Here is a 21,156-nt window from a genome sequence, read left to right as displayed (position 1 = left end):
AAGAGTTAAAAGAATGATAAAGATGATGGGTGCAAAAATAAGATTTAAAGAATGATGAAGAATAGATGAAAAAAAAGTTTAAAGAATAATGGAAATCGGGTGCAAAAATAAGAGTACTTTGATAATAAAATAAAAAAATACGAAGCGGGTATACTTAATAATTAGCGGAGGTTTAAATCAAAAGTTGTATTAGGCTTAGTGGGCTTGAGCTGAAAGAAAAATCCAGCAAGGAGCATCATGCGACGACATAAAAGCCCAAAGTTTGATGTTCCTCGTAACGGCTCAGTTGTGTATTCTCGTTCTGCACGAAGGAAAAACCCTAGCTTCCGTTCGATCAACAATGGTACCATCTTTTTCTTTCTCTTTTCCCATCCAAGTCAATTTCGATTAACAGTTTAAATGTTAAATTGATTGCTGAACTAATGATCTTTCTTTCTTGTGTTCGCGTATGTGCAAACTGCAGACAGGAGAGACAGTGAACCCCAAAGCTTACCCTTTGGCCGATGCCCAACTCTCAATAACCATACTAGATCTTGTTCAACAAGCTGCCAACTACAAGCAGCTCAAAAAAGGTGCTAATGAAGGTATATAGCTATCTTTCTTTCATTTTATTATTACTTCTCACTGTTTGTGCTATAAGTAAATAATGTATTTGTTGCATTGTAGCCACTAAAACCCTGAACAGAGGTATCTCTGAATTTGTTGTCATGGCTGCTGATACTGAACCCCTTGAAATTCTTCTCCATCTTCCTCTACTCGCCGAGGATAAGGTATCTTTATTTTCTCATCACGTGCATTCTTATGAGATGTTGTTTCATTTCTGGTTATTTGCTCTAATTTGCCATTATTTGTATACATAATGTTATGTTATTTGTGTTGTAGCTTTGCCAAGTTTCTTCGTAACAATAACAGAATATAATATAATATTCTACCCACTTGCATATTTATATCCTAGTGTAGTCACACCTAATGCCACGTTTGGTCTCTCAAGTGAGATTCAGTGCTCGTGCTCACACATAACTTATTTTCCCCGTGATCTCTCACTAGGTCTCAATTCTCACGATATCTATTGTAAATTTGTTACCCACAAACAAACAAAAAACTAATGTAATGAAAATCTTAACCATTCCTGCTGATCTGTTTTAACTCGATGTTACCCAGATTTTTTTTTTCTTTTTTGTATTGGCCTATTAATCATATGAATTATTCATTTGAATTTTTTAGAATGTGCCCTACGTGTTTGTCCCTTCAAAACAAGCACTTGGGCGTGCATGTGGGGTCACCAGGCCAGTGATTGCTTGTTCTGTGACAACTAATGAAGGGAGTCAATTGAAATCTCAAATCCAGCAACTAAAGGTATGCATGCACTTTATTTTTCTTTCATGATTTGCCTGGAGCTACCAAATGCCAACTGCATTATTTATTTTCACATATTATTGAACCGTGTATTCTGAGCATTTGGTTGGTTTGCAGGATGCTATTGAGAAGCTTTTGATCTGAAAAAATCAAAATCGGTATGATGGGCTTCTTGAGCTGTGCCAATTGCTCCTTCTGAGGCTTTGACTGGACGAGCTGTTTTGGTTACCCAATAGGGTTTATGTAAACCTAAGTTGATTTTCTTTTATACCATTAAAGGTTATTTGCGAGTGGTATTTTTGTGATGAGTATGAGTGATGTCTTAAATTGAAACAGTGTATTGTTCAATGCAATTTTATGTTGGTTGTTATCTGAGAATTGTAATAGAGTACCTGAATACTTTATCTACTCAACATACAAAATTAAAAACGTCACAATACAGTGGTGGCTGCACTGATTGCTACATGTCACTAGCAGAATATCGATCTTTGGGTCGGTGATTCCCGGTTTTTTTTATCATATAACAAATACTAATCTGCTATTTGATTGAATGATGAACACAGAGGTGAATGATTGTATTGTTTCAACTCACTTTATGTTTCGACCCAAAAAAAAAAAAGGATTCATGTTTCTTCAGAGTCCGTGAAGCACATCTTGGTTCAATACAAAAAGGGGTCATAAAAAGGCTAGGGGAAAACAAATTGAATTACACCCTTTTATGATGCTGTCTGCGATTTAGCGTCATTGCAATGTAGATGATATATTTAAAACAAATTATAACTTTTAAATGTATTTTATCATAAATTTTACTGATATATTTGTAATGTATTTTTAAAATTAACATTAATTTCCTAACTAATACTTTAGAGACATTTGTGAGTAAGAGACTCTGTACGTAGTTAAAACTTCAAAGAACACAGTTTTCATCGTAAAGTCGAGGTCTATTCTTAGCCGACTGTTTAAGGTGGGTTGTTGCCTATGCATTTTGGAGTGAAAGTCAACAAATTATTGGCAACTTTTAACAATAATAAGATTACATATTGCTCAAATAATGCATTACCTACCACATGATGTCTGAATATATATAAATATGTGTGTGTTGTCTAAAAAAAGTTATATAATTATTACTTTAATACTTCAATTATCACTAGTCTGCATTTTAGTGACACAGGATGCCTTGAGTGTTACACAGGGTCTGTTTGTAGACATCCATGGGATGTTTGTTGCTTTTGCCGTGGGAATGTGAAAGTCTTATCAAGTCTATCGGTTCTTGATTTAGTGTTTCTTTCGTATTTGACTATTTGTTGTGCCCTTTATTTCGTACAAATTGTTTTTGTTTGTTACTTCATCTACAAACCAAAATCCAAATAACATATTCATTTTTCCTTTCCTGCATTCACATTTGTATCATAGATATATTTAAATTAAGTAAAACTTGACAATAAAAATATATAAGAGAAAAACATTACTTTTAAGTAATGATCAAATCATATATCTTCAGAAATAATAAATATAGTAGAAATAGTCTTAAATTTTTGGTTAAATTAATCCATAGGTTCTTGAAACATTTAATAATTTTTAATTAAGCCATTTATTTTTTAAAAATGAGTTTCTAAATTTTTATTTGTTTTTACTTAAGTCTCTATCATTAATTAACTACAAAACCTAATTAAAAATAAATAAAAGTTCAAGAATCCAATTAAAAAAATGTTAGGTAGACATAGATAATGTAAAAATTACTTTACATATAAAATTAATAATAACATAAAAATATTAAGTACACATAGATAGATAATGTGAGTATGTGTGAAAAGAATTATTCCGATTTAATCAGGAATAAAGTTACATCCAAGCATGAACCATCTGAGTGGTGATGATTCTGTTTTTGTTGTTCCATTATCAATATAGACTCTTTTAAACTGATGCGTCGGTCAGATCTAGTTGCTATTGAAGATCCATTCTTCTTTATTGGTGAAAGGAATGATTAGTGCATAAAATATTTGGAAGAGGAATTTTTTTTTTTTTGTAATTATAGTTTTCTCTTTATCTAGTTTGAATAGAATTATTTTTTGTGAAATATAACTGTGGTCTTTTAAAAACCAATAAGTAATATCGTGTCTAAAAATGATCTTTTAAACAAAAACGTTTTATTAAGAAGTTTAATTTTTTTTTTTGGCTAAAATAAGTCAATATAAATATGCCTGACTAAAAATATTACTTAATTTTAAATATTATTGAAAAAATTATTTTAAAAATTGATGACAAAAGAATCAACTCATATTTGAAAATAATTTTAAAAATTAGTTTAAAATCCAATTTTGTTCTGATGATATAAAATTACTTTTAGATACGAGATTATTGAAAATATGACAAGAGTAAAATATTGATCTGGTTCTTGAAAATTGAAATTGCGAGAGTCGGTCAATTAAAATTTAAGACATAATTTGAAATTTTTTATTATACTTTTTTGTAAGATTTCATTTAATTATTTTATACTAAAATGTTTTTATTTATTTTTTATCTATAATTGAATGTTACTAAATTCTCTCTTTTTTTTCTCCTTTTGAGAAGATAAATCGGCTACCAATAATGTTAAGGTAAATTTGAAAAAAAAAATTATAATTACATACCAAGTTAATGTTAAGACCTAAATTTAACTAATTTTCTTAATAACTATAAATCAATCAACAATGTCTTATAAATAAAAATAAAGGGAGTATAGGATATTAAAAAAAAATGATAAAAATAATTTTCTATATTGTATATTGTTAATCAATTTAGTATGTTTGGAATCCATTTTCTAGCGTGGATCCTAAATTCTCTTCAAGTTCATCACCTAAAGAAATACGCAAACGAGTGTCATCGTTTTTATAGGAATACACACACCAAATAATTTTGGATGTCGTATAAAAAATTAATTATTAACAAAATTAATAAATATTATATACTAATGTCATGATAATTAAAAAAAATTAACGCAACCTGCTAAAAAGACTAAACATTACAAATCTATAATTTAGATAAATATATTATTATTTTCTTAATATTATAGACTAATTTAATTGGGTCTTACAATTTCAGGGAGGTAATTTACTCATATATAACAAATATTAAGTTATTTATTCTCATTCTTAGGGTGATATTTAATTTTCTAGGGTGTTATAGTAAAATTACATTAATTTTAAGGGATTTTGTTTTTTTTAGAGGATTCTAAGGGATTTGTTAAATGCTGTTGGATAGGAGTCACATGAGTATTTATTTTTATTTTTTAATTTTTACAGAAACGTAGGAGTATTTGTTTATTCATACTTTGTTATGTATATGCACAAAACTATTGATTTTCTCGTGACTGTGATTATTTACTTTTTTTTTAAATAAAAAATGAATTGTTAATTTTAGAAGAAAAAATATGATAAGAGGATTTAGAATTTTTTTAAATCAAACCAACTAACCTTATTTTTGTATCATAGTTTTTAAAAACCAATTTATCAAACCAAATCAATCGGTCGGACCCAAAATCAATCAGATAATTGGTTCAAGGATTACAAAAAAAAAACCAATTAAAGAAGCAGAGATCCAACAAAAAAACCGTTAAAAATAACAAAAAAATTTGGGAAAATGCCGATTCACAATGAGTCAATAAAAAATACTTAATAGAACACCATATCTACATTTTCTTAAAAATGAAAAATTAACTTAAAACATTTGCCATTTTTTTTATATTTTAAATATAAATGTTATTATTAATAAATGTAATATTTATTGTTGAAACTTTAGACTTAAATATTATAATATATTTGATTTAAATTTTTCTATATACTTTAAATGTTAAGAACCTATGAATAATATTTTATTTTTTAATCTTTAATATTATGATGGTATGGCATTATCTTTTTCTATTATTATTATTATTAATTTGATTATAATTCAAATACGGTTAAATCATTAAACTTTTAACCAGTGGTTTGACCGATTATCCAAATTTAAAAACATTTATTTTGATCGACTCATGAAATTGCAGGTTTTTAACACCATCCCCAGTTGCACATGTTCTGCATTATCGCCAGTTGTTTGTTTTCCCATCACGGGGAGGCTTATCACATAAGAAAATAATTTATTTGCTTGCCACTAATGAGAATAAGCAAATCACAACAATGAACATCGTGGCCCTCATTGATTGGAACTTGTAAGCCTTTTCAAAATCACATTTAGGATATTGTTTATGGTAGCCAATTTACACCTGACAACTTGTATAGGAAGCAGTAGAGGTATACAAATACAACCAGCACATCCTCAAAATTTGTCAGCTTTTGGGTTTGTTTACAACGGTTTGCTGCCACTTATGCTTTGGTTTTATGATGATGATAATAATAATAATATCTAAGCATATGCCATCCCAAAGTGATTGGAGAAAAAATTGTCAATGAAACCAACATTATCAAGATAGACATTGAAGGAGATAAATGCAGGCATGTTGGAGAATACGTAAAGATTTGGAAGGATATGCCCTTGTCCTTTTTTATGGAATATCTGAAGTAGTGCTTTTATTATTGTTTTATCAAATGAAAAAAAAAATAGCTGAAGAAAAATCATAAGGTGTGGACCTATATTAATATTGGCAAATGGGAAGTCTGATGGGATTGAAGAAGAATCATAATGTGAATCTTTCCTATAATATCATCGTCCTTAACGAACTTGGAGATGGTTGGTTTCTTTTGTACGAATATTCTAATTCACAATTAAACTGCCCCATCTTTTTTTTTAAAATTGTTTTCATGGTCAAAAGTTTACTCGAGCAATTTTCTCCATAATGCACTGCTTTTAGTAATTCAATTGTCTACATTCAATAAATTGTAAAAAATTGATTGTTCAAAGGAAAAAAACTGAAAATTGATAATTAACCCTTTGACCCTTCCAACAATCTTAGCTAGGAAATAGAACTTGGGAATCATGAGCTCAAAATTTAGAAGGCAGAGTACTCTGTATGATTGAATTATGTGAAAACATAATGATAGACACAACCCACAAGCACAGGTGTGGCTTAGTTGGCAAAATAAGCTCACAAGTGGGTGGACTTTACCTGTAGTGGGGGATTTAAGAACCTACTAGAAGTACCGCCAATACAAAATCTTACAAAAATAAAAAAGAGAGAGAAACAACCCACATAACTTTAGGGTACGAAACAAATTGAATTGAAACAACAACAAAAAATAAAGTAATTAGTATAAAGGAATACAAATATAAAATAATTATTGAGTCTTAATCACTTGGAGTCTTCATACTGGGATGTGCAATGGCTGGCTCGTGAATCATGATAATAAAAAAGATATGGATCTTGTGAAGTGGTTGGGATAATTGAGTTATAAAAACTAATGAACAAAATTCTTTGTAGCTGCTACACATGTTTGCTGTTGTTGTAAGTCTCGTATTTTTTGCCATCACACATGAATTGTTTACTAGTTTTTTTAGTGGTAGGAAGAAGGTGCAGGGGAATGGCGATCCACAAAGGGGATTGAGTGTTTGATTGGCCATTCTCTATTTGGAACAGTAGGATTCCGATTTTATCATGTTGGTCTAATGGTTGGACGGCAACGCCATAATTATCTTGGTGCTGCCTGTTGGTACGTGAGTCAGTGCCTTGCACGTGAAATATGTAACATTCTATTTTTTATAAATAAATTAAAAAGGGTTTTTAGTTTAAAAAAAAGAAATAAAATTTTAAAAAATGGTGAGATTTTTATAATTAAATAAATAAAGAGAAATAACTATATTAAAATAATGGTTTGAAGAAAAAATCATTTGATTTATTTATTTGATACGAAATAAAATAAAGTTTCTTTTTATAAAATAATAAAAATAAATAAATAGAGTAAATAATAGGTTGTGAGTATCCTAGCTATAACAAATTCACCATACTTTAAGCCTTCCCTTCCTCTCAATCTCGTTTACTCTTTTTCCCTTCAAAACCTTATCTATTTCCCGCATACACTCAAATTTGTTTTAATAAACCAACAATCTCGGATTTATTAACCGTTGGATTATCGTGATATTTCAGCACCAGATTCGTAACTCATTTTTGAGCATTCTCACCGTTGGAAATTGCAAAAAAAATGTTGGAGCTAAGAGAAATGTCCTTCGCATCATAGCTCTTTCTTTTCTTGTAGAGACTCAAAACCTGTTTAGTAAAACTATGATCCTGACCTCTTTAACCATTGGATCATCATGAAATTTGGACATCTGGTTTGCAATTCAATTCCGCACACTTTCACCGTTGGGATTTGATGTATAATATTCATGGAGAGAGAAAATTGAATCGCACAAAGACAATATGAAAGCTTTAATCTCTTCTTCTTCTCTCTAACGTTTGGAAACCCTATCAGAGTAAATCAAAGGAAAAGCTTGAGGAATCTCAGGAAATTACTAGAGATACCGTTATCGCTGTTAGAATACACACATGAGCCCGCTTAGAGATAAGAGATGAGTTTATCGCAATTGAGGTTAAAATAAACATGTGTAGGAATTCTTAGGGGATTAAATTGGGATTTATTTTGAAATGTTTATTGAATTATAATTTTTCGTTACAATTATAAATACGATATTGTTGTGTTGATGGACCAATTGATGTCCTAATGCGAATTGGTTGATAAACTTGAGTGCTCTTAGTGTTTTCATATTTTTGACCTATGATTTGATTCATTGATTTTAAAATGATTATGAAATTATTTGAGAGATTTTACTCTCCATGTTGTGAAAAGCATTTTATATAAACTATTACATTGAGATTATGAAATTGTAATTCAAATTGTGAGTAAGTGACAAATTAAACCTGTGATGGTAGTGAAATACATGTGTATTGAGATGTATGTATTGAGTTGAAAGTTATGAACTGTGCAATCACACAATTATAAGACCCTTTAAGGGCGACGAGTTTTTGCGCGACGAGTATTGTGATAGGATCCACTGAGGGGACCCGACGAGTTTAATCACAAGCGCGATAAGATAAAATTATTTTTAGAACAATTGAGGAGTCGTGTGTATTGCATAGTTCATCGGTAAAGTGTATATGATTCATGAGGTGTGATAACATGTTTAATTAGGATTATACCATTGTGATTGAGACTGAGTGTATTTGATAAATTGAGTATGTATTGACTTGTAATATATATGTGCATTGAGATATTGTATGCATTGAGTTGTGAGCTATGGATTGTACAATCACATGACTATAAGACCCTTTAAGGGCGACGAGTATTGTGATGGGAACCACTGAAAGGACCCAACGAGTTTAATCACAAGGGCGACGAAATAAAATTATTTTGAGAACAATTGAGGATTCATGTGTTTTGTACAACTCATAGATAGAGTATGCGTGCTAAATGTTTTCTAGGTTGGACCTGAATCAGGAGGGAGAGGCTCTGACGAACTCTTCGGAGTGTAGGCCTTGGGGGTAAATACACCCGATTTGAGTGCTCCTTTAAGCCTGTACCGATCCTATATAGTTGGAGTATTCTCGCAAAACAGCGTGACCCTGACTAGTCTCCCTATGATTTTACCTAGTGAGAGTGACCTGACTTACTAGTGTGTGGTTTATCTTGTCATGTACTCCTAAATTCCCGACGAGGCTTTTCACTAGCATGGTACCACATTGCATATAGGATTGAGTCTTAATGTATTTGTTGCATAATGTTTGTGTATTGATCGATATTTATTGATTTAGTAATATTGTGTTTTGATCCTTGAGTACGTGAATGTTACGAAAATGAATGAGACATATTGTGTTGTGATGTAATGTTACGCGATAAAGTGATGGAATGACGTAAGTTATGTTTAAGTAAGTTGTGTTTCATTTATATGATGTGTATATCTATGTTATCTCGTTTCTCTCTATTAGCCAGGAATATGATAATTTACTCCTCGTGTGCTATTTGTGTTTGAATCTTGTGATGATCTCGAACCTTGTGTTCGTGGGAACAGATGGTTAGATGGATGACTATGAAGAACCTTATGCTAAAGGACGCGAGAACACAAATAGGATGTGACATTGAGATATAGGTTTCTATATTAATTGCATGAAGTCTTGTACGAACTTGTTTTGAGCCGAGATGATTTATTATTTATTTGGATAAATTTTATTATAACATTAGAAAAGTGAATGTAAGTCTTTTACCCTTTTAAAAAACTTTTATTTAAATGTGTTTTAAAAATTTTTAATTAATTATGATTTTTTATTCATTTTATTATTAGTACATATATGTGAGACGTCACAAAATACCTCCCACATGGATCTTATGTGGGTAATGCCTATGCTTTATACGATTTTTTTTTTTTTTTAGATTACACATATCTCTGAGAGGAAGCAATACTACTGATTGAACCTAGTAAAGTCCCTTTAGAAAATAAAATTTTTCTTTAATATTTAACGCATTTGTATATTTAGATTTAAACCCAAAACATTTATCTGATTAAGTTAGAATAATTTTCACATTCACGTATTTAGTAATCTTTGTACATTATTATTATTATAAAATTCGTATGATACTATTATCTATCTTCACTTTCAGCTAAGGTCGATGCTCCGCATGCAACGGTTTGAGAGATAGAGATGATTCTTTGTCAACTTTCGGGACCCACTCAGTATCAATTATTTGAGTCAACACTTGTTTTCAAATTGTTTAACTCATTGTGTATTTGAATACACTAAGCTACACCGCTTTTGCATATTTATATCAAATTAATTCTCGTCCTCCTGCTGAATCGGCAATATTATGATTGAGAGAAAGAAAGACAGATATATTAGCTAAACAATAGTTTTCCGAGCCTCGTGGCAGCAAGGAAAAAAAGTCGTTAAAGGAATGGAAATTAATTATCTAAAGTTTAAACAACATATGTATAGCATGGCTGAGAGAACATAAGCAAAACAACTGACGGCAATCCTTTCTGCTAAAATAAAATAAGAACTGCTATTTGATAGCAAAGATAAGTTGCACGAATTAAATGATTGAACACGTGTAAGATTTTTATGGGAACACTGTTTGACAGAAAACAAAGGTTGGTGATGTATCTTAGATTAATTGAATTGGGCTGATATATCCAAGGTGGAGTATTGACTAGAGCTGAATTATAGTGAATGTTGGATGGACAAGGTTTTTTGAGTGGACTAACATCTGGGGTCTTTCAACTTCGATAATGAGAGGGTAACTAAAACAAACATTTTGACAGGCAAGTTAGTATTAGAGATCTCACTAAAATGATGATATATATAAATGCTTACACTCTCTAATAACATTGATTGTATTTATAAGAGTTTATGAGAGACTGAATTTCATGCATAGTTTTAAAATCCAACTAGTGGTGAACCAATGAATCCCTGATTTGATTCCTATAATCTAATTTTTATTTTGTCATAAAAAATTACATCACAAATTTATATAATTGTATAGGGTGATTCTTCAAGTTCAAACTCATTAAAATTCATCCATGAGGTTCTACACAAATAAAGCAAATATATATATATATATATATATATATATATATATATATATATATATATATATATATTACCTCAAACCTTCCACTAAAAATTGCCTCAAACCTAATCCTTACCTTTATGGAAAAAAAAAAAAAGAAGAAGAAACAGTGATCTGTCTCAAATGAATAGTGGCAGGACGTCGCTTTTAGATTGTCATTGGTTTTTGTTGAGTCCACCTTGCCTATAAATGGGGAACCTCTCACCACAAACTTAAGTTGTGAGTTGAAGTTTAGAAGAACAAAGCTTCCCACCTAGGCCTCTCTATTGTAGCACTTAAGTTTCTTTTCTTCGTGGAACTTAAGAAAATGGTTAAGATCTGTTGCTGAATAGTTTTTGGTCCATATATGGCACCATGTAACTTCAAATGTTATATACTTTTTTTAATAAATATTTTGTCACTTTATTTCAGGAGGAGAAAATGAGTTGGACAGTTGCAGACGCTGTGAACTATAAAGGCTTCCCTGCAGACAGGTCCAAAACAGGTGGTTGGGTACCCGCAGCTCTTATTTTAGGTTTGTACGACTTCTCTATATCTCATGTTTGTGCTACTGCTTTTGGAATGTGTAATACATTAGAGTTAGAGTTAGAGAGAAGATAACATTCAAATAATATATACTACAACAGACCTACAATATGATAACTTCCTTCACCTTCATGTGGGTGTGCATGTTTTCTTGGACAAATTATAGAAGCCATGTCTTGGCTGCAAGTTAAGGCAACTCACATATTGCAGGAAAAAAAAGTGGTTCATCAAACGGTGATAGGGTGTTGGTGCATACAAAGTCTATAGGAGTTTGCACTTTTAAAGACTAAGTGAAAATCGATTACTCAGCCTGTGAATCCAAAAGATATCGAAGGATTTGTTTTTGCAAACAGTCAAGGTGCTACTGCAAACAAAAACTCAAACATGCACTAACTGGTTTAAACAATTAATGAAATTAATTCAAATGTACCGACACTTTAAAAGATTTATCCAATCATACATATTCATGTAAGTTTATCATCTTTTTTATCCGGTATGATTTCTATTTAGTTGATCGTGTGAAAAAATATAAATTAATTTTATATAAAAAATGAAACTTTAAACAGCTAGTTTCGTTATATAATTATTACTACACGTTTTAAAAAATTAACACGGTATACAGTATCATATTTAATTATCTTTATATCTCACTGTTTATCTTTCTGGTATACACACGTTTTAAAAATAAACCCCAAAGTTTAAGGGGATACTTTTCTTGTCCCATTTTAATATTCACAAAATATGTTCCTTAGAAGATTGTAAGACATTATAAATAGACGCTAGTGAATTATATATGTTGTTGTGGCCAACACGGCTCCTCGTAGCAACAGTATCTTGAAGCAGACAAGGCTCCTAAAAGTTTATGGTGCAAAAACGGTTTTACATATTAGCCTGCTGTAATATTCCATTTTATTCTATCTAATATTTTTGGAGGCAATGATTGCATCTGGGGAAGGAGACAAACCAAGTGGAATACTAATTAACCAAAGCATGTAAATACTTCTGATTGAGGATAAATTCATATGTCACCTTCTGTTTGGACTTGGAGAAGAGAAAAGCATAATATTACATACAATCTTTATGATGTGAATGAATATAACAATATCCCATTCGTCTACTCCTTTTCATCTTATTTTATTACCTCACTTTCTAAAAGTTGAGCTTACTTTATCCATTCATTTTCGGCTTTTTTCAATATATTAGGGAATTCACTTTTCACTTACAGCCTCTACTTACGAACACAATTAATTCACTTTATTTTTTTAATTTTATATTATGACACATGCGATAATCATGACCTGCTTCTCCAAAACCTTTTTTCATTCCCTTTTTTGTGCACAAAAGATTAAGATGAAGCCAATATTAATTTTCAGAATAAATAAGTTACATAAATTAATAGAAGGTAATTAACTCTAAAAATTCTTACAGGGATTGAAATAGTGGAGAGGCTCTCCACCATGGGGATTGCAGTGAACCTGGTAACATACATGATCTCAATCATGCATCTGCCAAGCTCAACTGCAGCCAATACTGTGACTGACTTTATGGGCACATCATTTCTCCTGTGTTTGCTGGGAGGTTTTCTAGCAGATTCCTTCCTTGGCAGATACAAGACAATTGGAATCTTTGCTTCAATACAAACGCTGGTTAGTTACATTAATTACTGGTGACTACTTTTGTTATAAAAAGTCAACCTTGTTGACATATTCATTTATCTAAGAGTAAATTACACGCACCTTTCTCCTGAGTTCTTGTTTTTATTACACCTGATATCCTTATAATTTTTTTACATTGCTTTAAACCTTCCTGAGTGGGGATCGTGAAACATATTTTACTCCTTAGAGGGGAGTCGTCGGTGTAACGGTTAATTTATGCCTAAGAGGAGGAGTCAGTGTAACGATCAAAAGCCCAAAAATTAAGAGATCATTTTTTATAAGGTTAAAAAACAGAAGAATATCAGGTGTAATAAAAGTAAAGAAGAGTACATGTAATTTACACTTTGTACAAAGTGGAAAGTGTTAACTATATATGTATGGTGATTTCATCAGGGTACTGCTACATTAGCAATCTCAACAAAATTGCCAGGGCTACGTCCACCACCTTGCCATGCTAACAGTGACAGTTGCAAACAAGCCAACGGATTCCAAATGGGAATCTTGTACTTGTCACTGTACCTTATTGCACTAGGAACTGGTGGCCTGAAGTCCAGTGTTTCAGGATTTGGTTCTGACCAATTCGATGAGAAAGATGAGAAGGAGAAATCCCAAATGGCCTATTTCTTCAACAGGTTTTTCTTCTTCATCAGTTTTGGAACTCTGGCAGCTGTCACAGTACTTGTCTATCTGCAAGATGAAGTGAGTCGCAGCTTGGCGTATGGAATATGTTCTGTTTCTATGATCATAGCCATTATCGTGTTCTTATCAGGAACTAAAAGATACAGATACAAGAGGAGTTTGGGAAGCCCCATTGTCCACATTTTCCAAGTTATAGCAGCATCAATAAAGAAAAGGAAGAGGCAACTCCCATACAATGTTGGTTCTTTGTATGAGGACACTCCTGAGGCTTCAAGAATAGAGCACACCGAACAGTTCCGGTAATAATTAATCAAGCTTATTATTATCTTTGTTCACCCTTGTGGGAGCTAGCAAATAATTTTGCGTGGTTTAACAAAATTGTGACGTCTAAATAATTTCCTCACACTTTTTTTTTTTAATTGTATAGTTTCTTGGAGAAAGCTGCCATTGTGGCAGAAGGTGATTTTGAGACAAATGTATGTGGTTCTGAATCAAACCCATGGAAATTATGCTCACTAACAAGGGTAGAGGAGGTGAAAATGATGGTGAGACTTCTGCCAGTGTGGGCCACAACCATCATATTTTGGACCATTTACGCACAGATGATCACCTTTTCAGTTGAGCAAGCCTCCACCATGGAAAGGAATATTGGGAGTTTCCAAATCCCTGCTGGCTCTCTCACAGTCTTTTTTGTGGCTGCAATACTAATCACTCTGGCTGTGTATGACCGACTCATCATGCCCCTTTGGAAAAAGTGGAACGGGAAACCAGGTATATATGCAAGACAGCACATGCATTATTAGATTTAGTTACTTCAGAAACTACTACATGAGATCAAAGTACGTCCATGCCCTAAGCAAACTTACTTCCTCTGATATTATATAATTGTTGACATTATACATTATAAAATTATTTTTTCATGATTAATCGTAATATTATTATTATTATATTTAGCACAAGCAGAAAGCTGCATGTGAAGCCCATACATATTTAACATACGCCTGATTGACCATTTTGGATCATATATATTAATATATAGTCAACTGAATGGAAATATAAAGTAATGTTATTTGACGCACAATAGTTCTATGTCTATTATGAATGTGAATTCTCTAAAATCGATAAGTTTTTTGAATTTTATTAAAAAAATTAACATTCTAAAACATTAATATCTGCTGATACATTATATATAATGAACTGAACAAATAACATGCATGTTGGTATCCTGTCTCACAAAATTTAATGTTTATTTTTTTCATGTGTCCCAGGTTTCACAGACCTACAAAGGATAGCAATTGGGCTTGTATTTTCCATTTTTGGAATGGCGGCTGCTTCAGTGTGCGAGAGGAAACGGTTATCCGCGGCAAAAAGTGTAAGTGGTGGAAACCAAGCAACAACACTGCCTATAAGCGTTTTCCTCCTGATCCCACAGTTCTTCTTGGTGGGTTCTGGTGAAGCATTCATATACACAGGCCAGCTTGATTTCTTCATAACAAGGTCGCCAAAAGGAATGAAAACCATGAGCACGGGTCTCTTTCTCACAACTTTGTCTCTCGGTTTCTTCATCAGCAGTTTCCTTGTCTCGGTTGTTAAGAAAGTTACTGGGACAAGAGACGGCCAAGGGTGGCTAGCAGACAACATAAACAAGGGCAGGCTCGACTTGTTCTATGCACTGCTTACCATACTTAGTTTCATTAATTTTGTAGCGTTTGCGGTATGTGCACTTTGGTTCAAGCCTAAGAAACCCAAACAACCAGCTATGCAAATGGGTCCACAGCAGAGGAAAAGTGTTGAAGGCTGAATAGTTTTTAGGATTTCGGAATGTTATCATGGTTTTATTGCTTTGTAGATAGGCTGTTATGTGTATGCATACGAAGAATGGGTTGATTTTGGGTTTTTTTTCGTGTGATATTATAATAATGTTTGGGTTGGCTTCTTTGTACGCATAAGCATGTAACATAGTTTCTGGTCTTTCAAGTCTGTTACACTTTTCTCAATCATCAGGCTTCCTTTTTAATCTCTTACTATTTTTTTATTCTGTTAACATTTCATAATTGTTTCTTTTTGTTGATATGTATAATTTGATTGATAAATCAAATACTTAAATGTGTACAAAATGTCTCGTGAAGATGAACAAATTGTCAGCCTTCCATACAAACTTACGAAAAAGTAATTTTTTAAATTTTGTTTTTTACTTTTGGTACAAGATTAATCAAAAGGGAATGTATGAAGACTTAAACACAAGACAAGAGCTTAACCAAAAGACTAATTTATTATGTGCGAACTTAATCCAGACTATAGTTAGATAGTTTTTTCTGTAGTCCAACTCTCAATAAAGACAACAATTGTTATAACTTAAGCACAAGATAATAATAGTTTAACTCAAAAAAATTAGTCTATTAAGTGGAAGAATCTAAGACTTAATATCACATCAAGTAATATATTAACTTTATTTTATTCAGCATGAAACTCCTAATAAATTGTAAATCATGACAGAGGCCAAACATAATTTTAAACCTAAAGCAAATTTTGAGGTGAATTTTTTTTAAAACTAATAGTAACAAAAAAAATTAAGATTTTACAAAAAAAATTATCAAGAAAAAACCACAATTCAGTTACTACTATACTAAATAGATTAATAATAAAAGTTACATAAATACCTTAACTAAATAGCTTATTTTTTTCCTTTTTTTCTTTCTTCCTGGAGACCTAAAATAAATAAATACATTGTTTTTAATATTTGATCATACTTCAAGTAAGATTGTTTCCGGCGTATGAAACTAACATTAAATCACGGTCTTGTTTGGGAAAAAACTATTCATGAATTTGAATTTATAAGAAAAAAAAGGTAAAATGAATAAAATTTCTTCAATAATTGATATTAACTTATAGGTAAGTAAAAATAAAATTTTAGAGAAATTAAATAAGATTTTTTAAAAAGTTTCTTTCATAATGTTTAGAGAATTTCTACAAATTAACTTATACATAAATTATTTTTGAGTTATGAAAAATTTATCCAAATAAGATTCATATTTTTTTCATCTCAAAAATCAACGCAAAAAAATAATAATCAAATTAATGGAACAGAAAATTTTGGTGGATCACCTTACAATTAGTTTGCTGATTTTGTAACTTTTCCCATTTTATTTTTGAAAAGTTATATAGACATTCTTTCAATTTTATCTTTTTTTTTTTAAATGATGACAACTTTTGGATATGAATGTGAGGTTCATAAATTTTTAGGATTTTTTTTTTTCAAAAGAAAAAAGCCATGTACGTGACTCGTACGTGTTCTTTAATGAAAAATGTCGCATCTAATTTAATTCATTTTTTTTTTACTGGAATTTCAAGAAAAGTTGCAATTCTATCGAAGATATGTAGTTATGTACTATATCACTAGGTAAAGAAATAGCAGCCCAAGCTAAACTTACGAGTTACGAGCCCCTAAACTTCTTTTTTTTTGTCGCCTTATAAATTTAATTTTGAAGTTTGGCTTAGTATTATTGAAGAGGTTTTTAGAGTGAAAACTGATGCAACCAAATTCAAAAAATCCTCATTTAAGAAAAGAACAATGCTATCAACCACAGTTTTACAGTATCAACTCAAAACATACATGCTTCAAGCTCAACTCTATTACTTATGGATTGCTTTCAACAAGCCCACAGCCATTGAAGTATTAACCACCATTGGCTTAGTGACAGACAAATCAATTTTGCCTTGACAAAATGACCTTGATTCTTCTTTAAACACATCCCAAAGTCTGCTATATTTTGATCACTAAAAAATGTGGCACCTGTAGTATTGCGTAATTTAATTATGCTTTGTTTGAATAAAAAAAAACTGACACGAAAAAAGTGGAGTGGAAATAAATATAAAAAAAGAGAAAATGAATAGAATTACTTATCTAGATTGAAAGAAGTAAAAGAAAAAGAAAAGTGAATATTTGTTATGAAGACATATTTGTCTCTTATGATATACTTATATTAAAATAAGAAAATGGATCATTAGTATAAATATAAGTAGAAGTGTATAACTTTAATAAGTATTATATTATTTTTATAATTTGATAGATAATGTGATTTTTATTAATTATTGAATTATATTTATATATCATCAATATTTTTTGTGTCACATTTTATCAAAATTTAACAAGAAAAAAATTATTAAATGATTAATATTTTAATATATTTTGAAATATTTATATTAAGTTAATTTTAATCTATATGAGCTAAGGAAAAAATAATTTTATATTAACATGAAATTTTGCATGTGATCTATATGAAAAGAACTTTCAATCCAATAGTGAATTTAAAAAAATATTATTTAATTAAAAGTTATAAAATAATATAATAATTATCAAAATTACAGTAGTGTAATTTGATCTGTCCTCCTAAAATAAAGTAATAAATATATTATTTTAATTCTTAACGGGACTCTCAAGACTTTTTTTTCACTTCTTTCACCTCAAATCTCTTCATTTTGGGAGAGATTTGTAGGTTCCATCAAATTTTTCTCTCTTCTCTTTCACTTTCCTCATTTCTCAAACAATATAAAAGTTTATTCTCTCACTTTTTTCTCATCTTATCATTTCTTTCTAAAATCACCAAAAAGTGAACTACTTAATTTAATAAAAGCACCCAAGTTCATAATAATTCACAAAAGTAATCTACAATAATTTAAATTTATAATATTGGGATTTATTTAAGAGCTTACCTCTTCCTTATACATCATCAACAACAATAATAATAATAATAATATTTGTAATGTAATGTTGAGTTAATTTGTTCTCATCTTATCTGCTTAATTAAATATTAGTTTTTCATAACTAGGATTTAACACGTATTGGTGATTATTTTTCGTGTTACATTTTTCAAACATTTTTATAAATTAGTTGATGTACAATGTCAGAAACTGACTTAATCTTTTAAATTATTAATTATTCCTTAAAAAATTGACATGTCATTCATGAATTCCCTTTTTATGATTTAAAATTCAAATTATTTTAAATGTTATTATTTCCTCCCGTAAGTACTAAGTAGTGTATCTACAACATATTTGCTTACCTGAGTTATTTAAAGATAAGATTCATTGCTTAACAAAAATTATTGTTGAAGCATTTTTTTGGAGTTTATTATATATGCATAGCTGCTTAATTACTTAACTATTTTTTATTAATAAAAAAGATACTTTTCAAGCCAAAAATCAACATAAAAATGAGAAAAATTGAGGTAAAGGTTGACTTTAGTAACCTTAGCATTGGATTTTTGTATAGATTTTCTAAATGAATTAAATCTATGTGATATTATAAGAGTCACAAAAGATAAATAACTATATATTATAGATACTCTTATGGAAAAATTTATCTAATCATACGCAAACTCCTCTCGGTTGATGGATAATCACGCACTTCAAGTAATGTTTAGAATTTAATTAGAAGGTATATTAATAATGTAAAATATTTTTTAATTTTATTTAATGAATGACTGTTCTATTTGATAAAATAATTAATTTTTATAATAATTATTCTACAGATTATATTTAATTTTTTAATTAATTGATAATATATAAAAATTAAACTCTAATTTTTCTATAATAATAATTTTAAAGTATTCGACTTTTCTAAAATAAGCATTACTGAAAAAATAATTATCAGTATTCATTCAAATGCATAACAAATTAGGCAGATTAAAATATCAATAACTAATTTTGCCATCAAGAATTAAGATTGCTTACTTTATTTTCACTAATTTTAGGAAAAACAACTCTCTCTTTTTAAAAAAAAAATACTTCTTTAGCTGATAACTTAATTTTGTTTAATAAAAAAAAGTTGTTAGTTGGAACTATAGGATTTGCGTCCCTCCATGAACGTAAAGCGTCGTGATACTCAAACCACGAGTTCTTCCACTATAGTTTGCTGATTCAACTAGCAGAATTTAGAGGATATCTATCCATAGAATATAGATATATACAAAGTCACATGGTACATACCCTTCAATCTTCATCTTCATGTTACGTTCTTGCTGTCTTATCGCCACCTCACTATAACCATTCACATTTTCCTCGTTTTAAACTCTGCATTATAAATCACTGATTAATTAGCCTATATATATCTTCTGTCATTGAAAAAATATATATATAAAAAGACTATTGCTTATAATAAGATCCCTATCTGCTATCTTTGTTAATTAGAGCCATATTCGGTATCTTCTTTCCTTTTCCGTCATGCCACCAGTGGAACGAATATGGAAACACTAATCGTAACAGCCACATTTGACAAAATTATAATTGGTCCTGAAGGCTATGTCAATTCTAATCTAATTGAAGGAAAAGAGGAATATTAATTAATGTTCTATAAGAAAAATCTTCGGTCACATTCCTAATAGTTATAGGATTGGACATTTGCAGGCTGTAAGTAGATCAACATCGAAATGAATGGATTGATATCATATTAATTATGGAGTATAGTACTCCAAAATTGAATTGAAAAAGAGTATATTATTTTAGGGGCTGAAATTTAAAACCAGGCCTAACTTGTTACTATTTCTTAATCCTAAAAATTAGCTAAACATGGGGATTGTCCACAAGTCTTTTTTAGGAGTCTTAAGTCTTAACCGACATTTCCATTATTGGACGCACGTTTGCTTTGGCATCTCCGGAGTATAGGGAAGACCTCCTTTGTAGAAGATGGTCAAATATATATAGGTAGTAAGGTAGGTATACATATTTTGAATAATCTTAAAAGTTTAACATTCCAAAAACATTAACTTACAATTGAATCCAATTTTAGTCTCTATATTAAAGAGTTTTTTTTTTTTTACTTTGAAAATAAATCGCAATTGTACATTAAAGAGCACATTACAATAATATTTCTTGAGATTTCATGTAATTATTCAAAGTAATTTTATTTTTTAAATCATTACATTTACCTTCTTGTAGAGAATGCTAGTGTAAAATTTGACGTTTCAATCTAATGTTTTTAAAGTTCAAAAACATAAGTGAGTGATATTGTAATATTTTCAAACTTAAATAAAAGTTAGTGTAGAAAAATAAAAAAATAATAATATTATGTGTAGTTTGATAAAAGTCAAGGGAAGGCTGTTATAATTTACTCTAATTTTGATGAAAATTAATTGATTTCTTTGGAAGATTAGTTCATGTTTTTAAAAATTGGATAATTGACCAAACCTAGTGACAAATTGACAATGAACAATTTTGATGTCAACTGGTGAATCTTTATTAATGGATCAATCTTGTGACCAGTCGAACAATTATAACACAAATTAATAAATTGTTGTGGACAGTTAAATGTAATGAACATTTATGATTTAATCCAAGAGAAAGTTAACTATAAATGATCCGAATCGTGTCAGTATACGAACCTACCATTGATTTTATTTTATTTTTGGTTAAAAAAAGCCTAGCTGATTCGTGTGTCCTTTTTCAATGGGATAAAA

General features: G+C 30.2%; 2 protein-coding genes across 2 annotated transcripts; both read left to right on the top strand.

The window, feature by feature from the left end:
• Positions 1-221: 221 nt before the first annotated feature.
• Positions 222-1,826, top strand: LOC114374581 (NHP2-like protein 1). Its single transcript, XM_028332242.1, has 5 exons — positions 222-343; positions 464-584; positions 667-770; positions 1,225-1,356; positions 1,474-1,826. Exons 1-5 carry the CDS (start codon positions 266-268, stop codon positions 1,498-1,500), a joined length of 462 nt encoding a protein of 153 aa, XP_028188043.1. The 5' UTR covers positions 222-265; the 3' UTR covers positions 1,501-1,826.
• A 9,237-nt stretch (positions 1,827-11,063) lies between these two features.
• LOC114374458 (protein NRT1/ PTR FAMILY 6.2-like) lies at positions 11,064-15,726 on the top strand. The gene is made up of 6 exons (XM_028332099.1): positions 11,064-11,193; positions 11,295-11,397; positions 12,837-13,054; positions 13,457-14,001; positions 14,130-14,473; positions 14,971-15,726. Exons 1-6 carry the CDS (start codon positions 11,191-11,193, stop codon positions 15,501-15,503), a joined length of 1,746 nt encoding a protein of 581 aa, XP_028187900.1. The 5' UTR covers positions 11,064-11,190; the 3' UTR covers positions 15,504-15,726.
• The last annotated feature ends 5,430 nt before the right edge of the window (positions 15,727-21,156 follow it).

This window comes from Glycine soja, chromosome 11, assembly GCF_004193775.1.
Source record: "Glycine soja cultivar W05 chromosome 11, ASM419377v2, whole genome shotgun sequence".
NCBI lineage: Eukaryota > Viridiplantae > Streptophyta > Magnoliopsida > Fabales > Fabaceae > Glycine > Glycine soja.
Note: the sequence above shows the minus strand (reverse complement) of the source record. Positions and strands in the feature narration are given on the sequence as shown.

Bases quoted from the DNA above. Each gene is read 5' to 3' on its own strand.
- LOC114374581 (XM_028332242.1), top strand. From the start codon at position 266: ATGTTCCTCGTAACGGCTCAGTTGTGTATTCTCGTTCTGCACGAAGGA. The intron at 585-666 runs GTATATAGCTAT...GTTGCATTGTAG, and splicing joins CAAAAAAGGTGCTAATGAAG to CCACTAAAACCCTGAACAGA. The intron at 771-1,224 runs GTATCTTTATTT...TGAATTTTTTAG, and splicing joins CTCTACTCGCCGAGGATAAG to AATGTGCCCTACGTGTTTGT.
- LOC114374458 (XM_028332099.1), top strand. The intron at 13,055-13,456 runs GTTAGTTACATT...TGATTTCATCAG, and splicing joins TTGCTTCAATACAAACGCTG to GGTACTGCTACATTAGCAAT. The intron at 14,474-14,970 runs GTATATATGCAA...CATGTGTCCCAG, and splicing joins AAAGTGGAACGGGAAACCAG to GTTTCACAGACCTACAAAGG.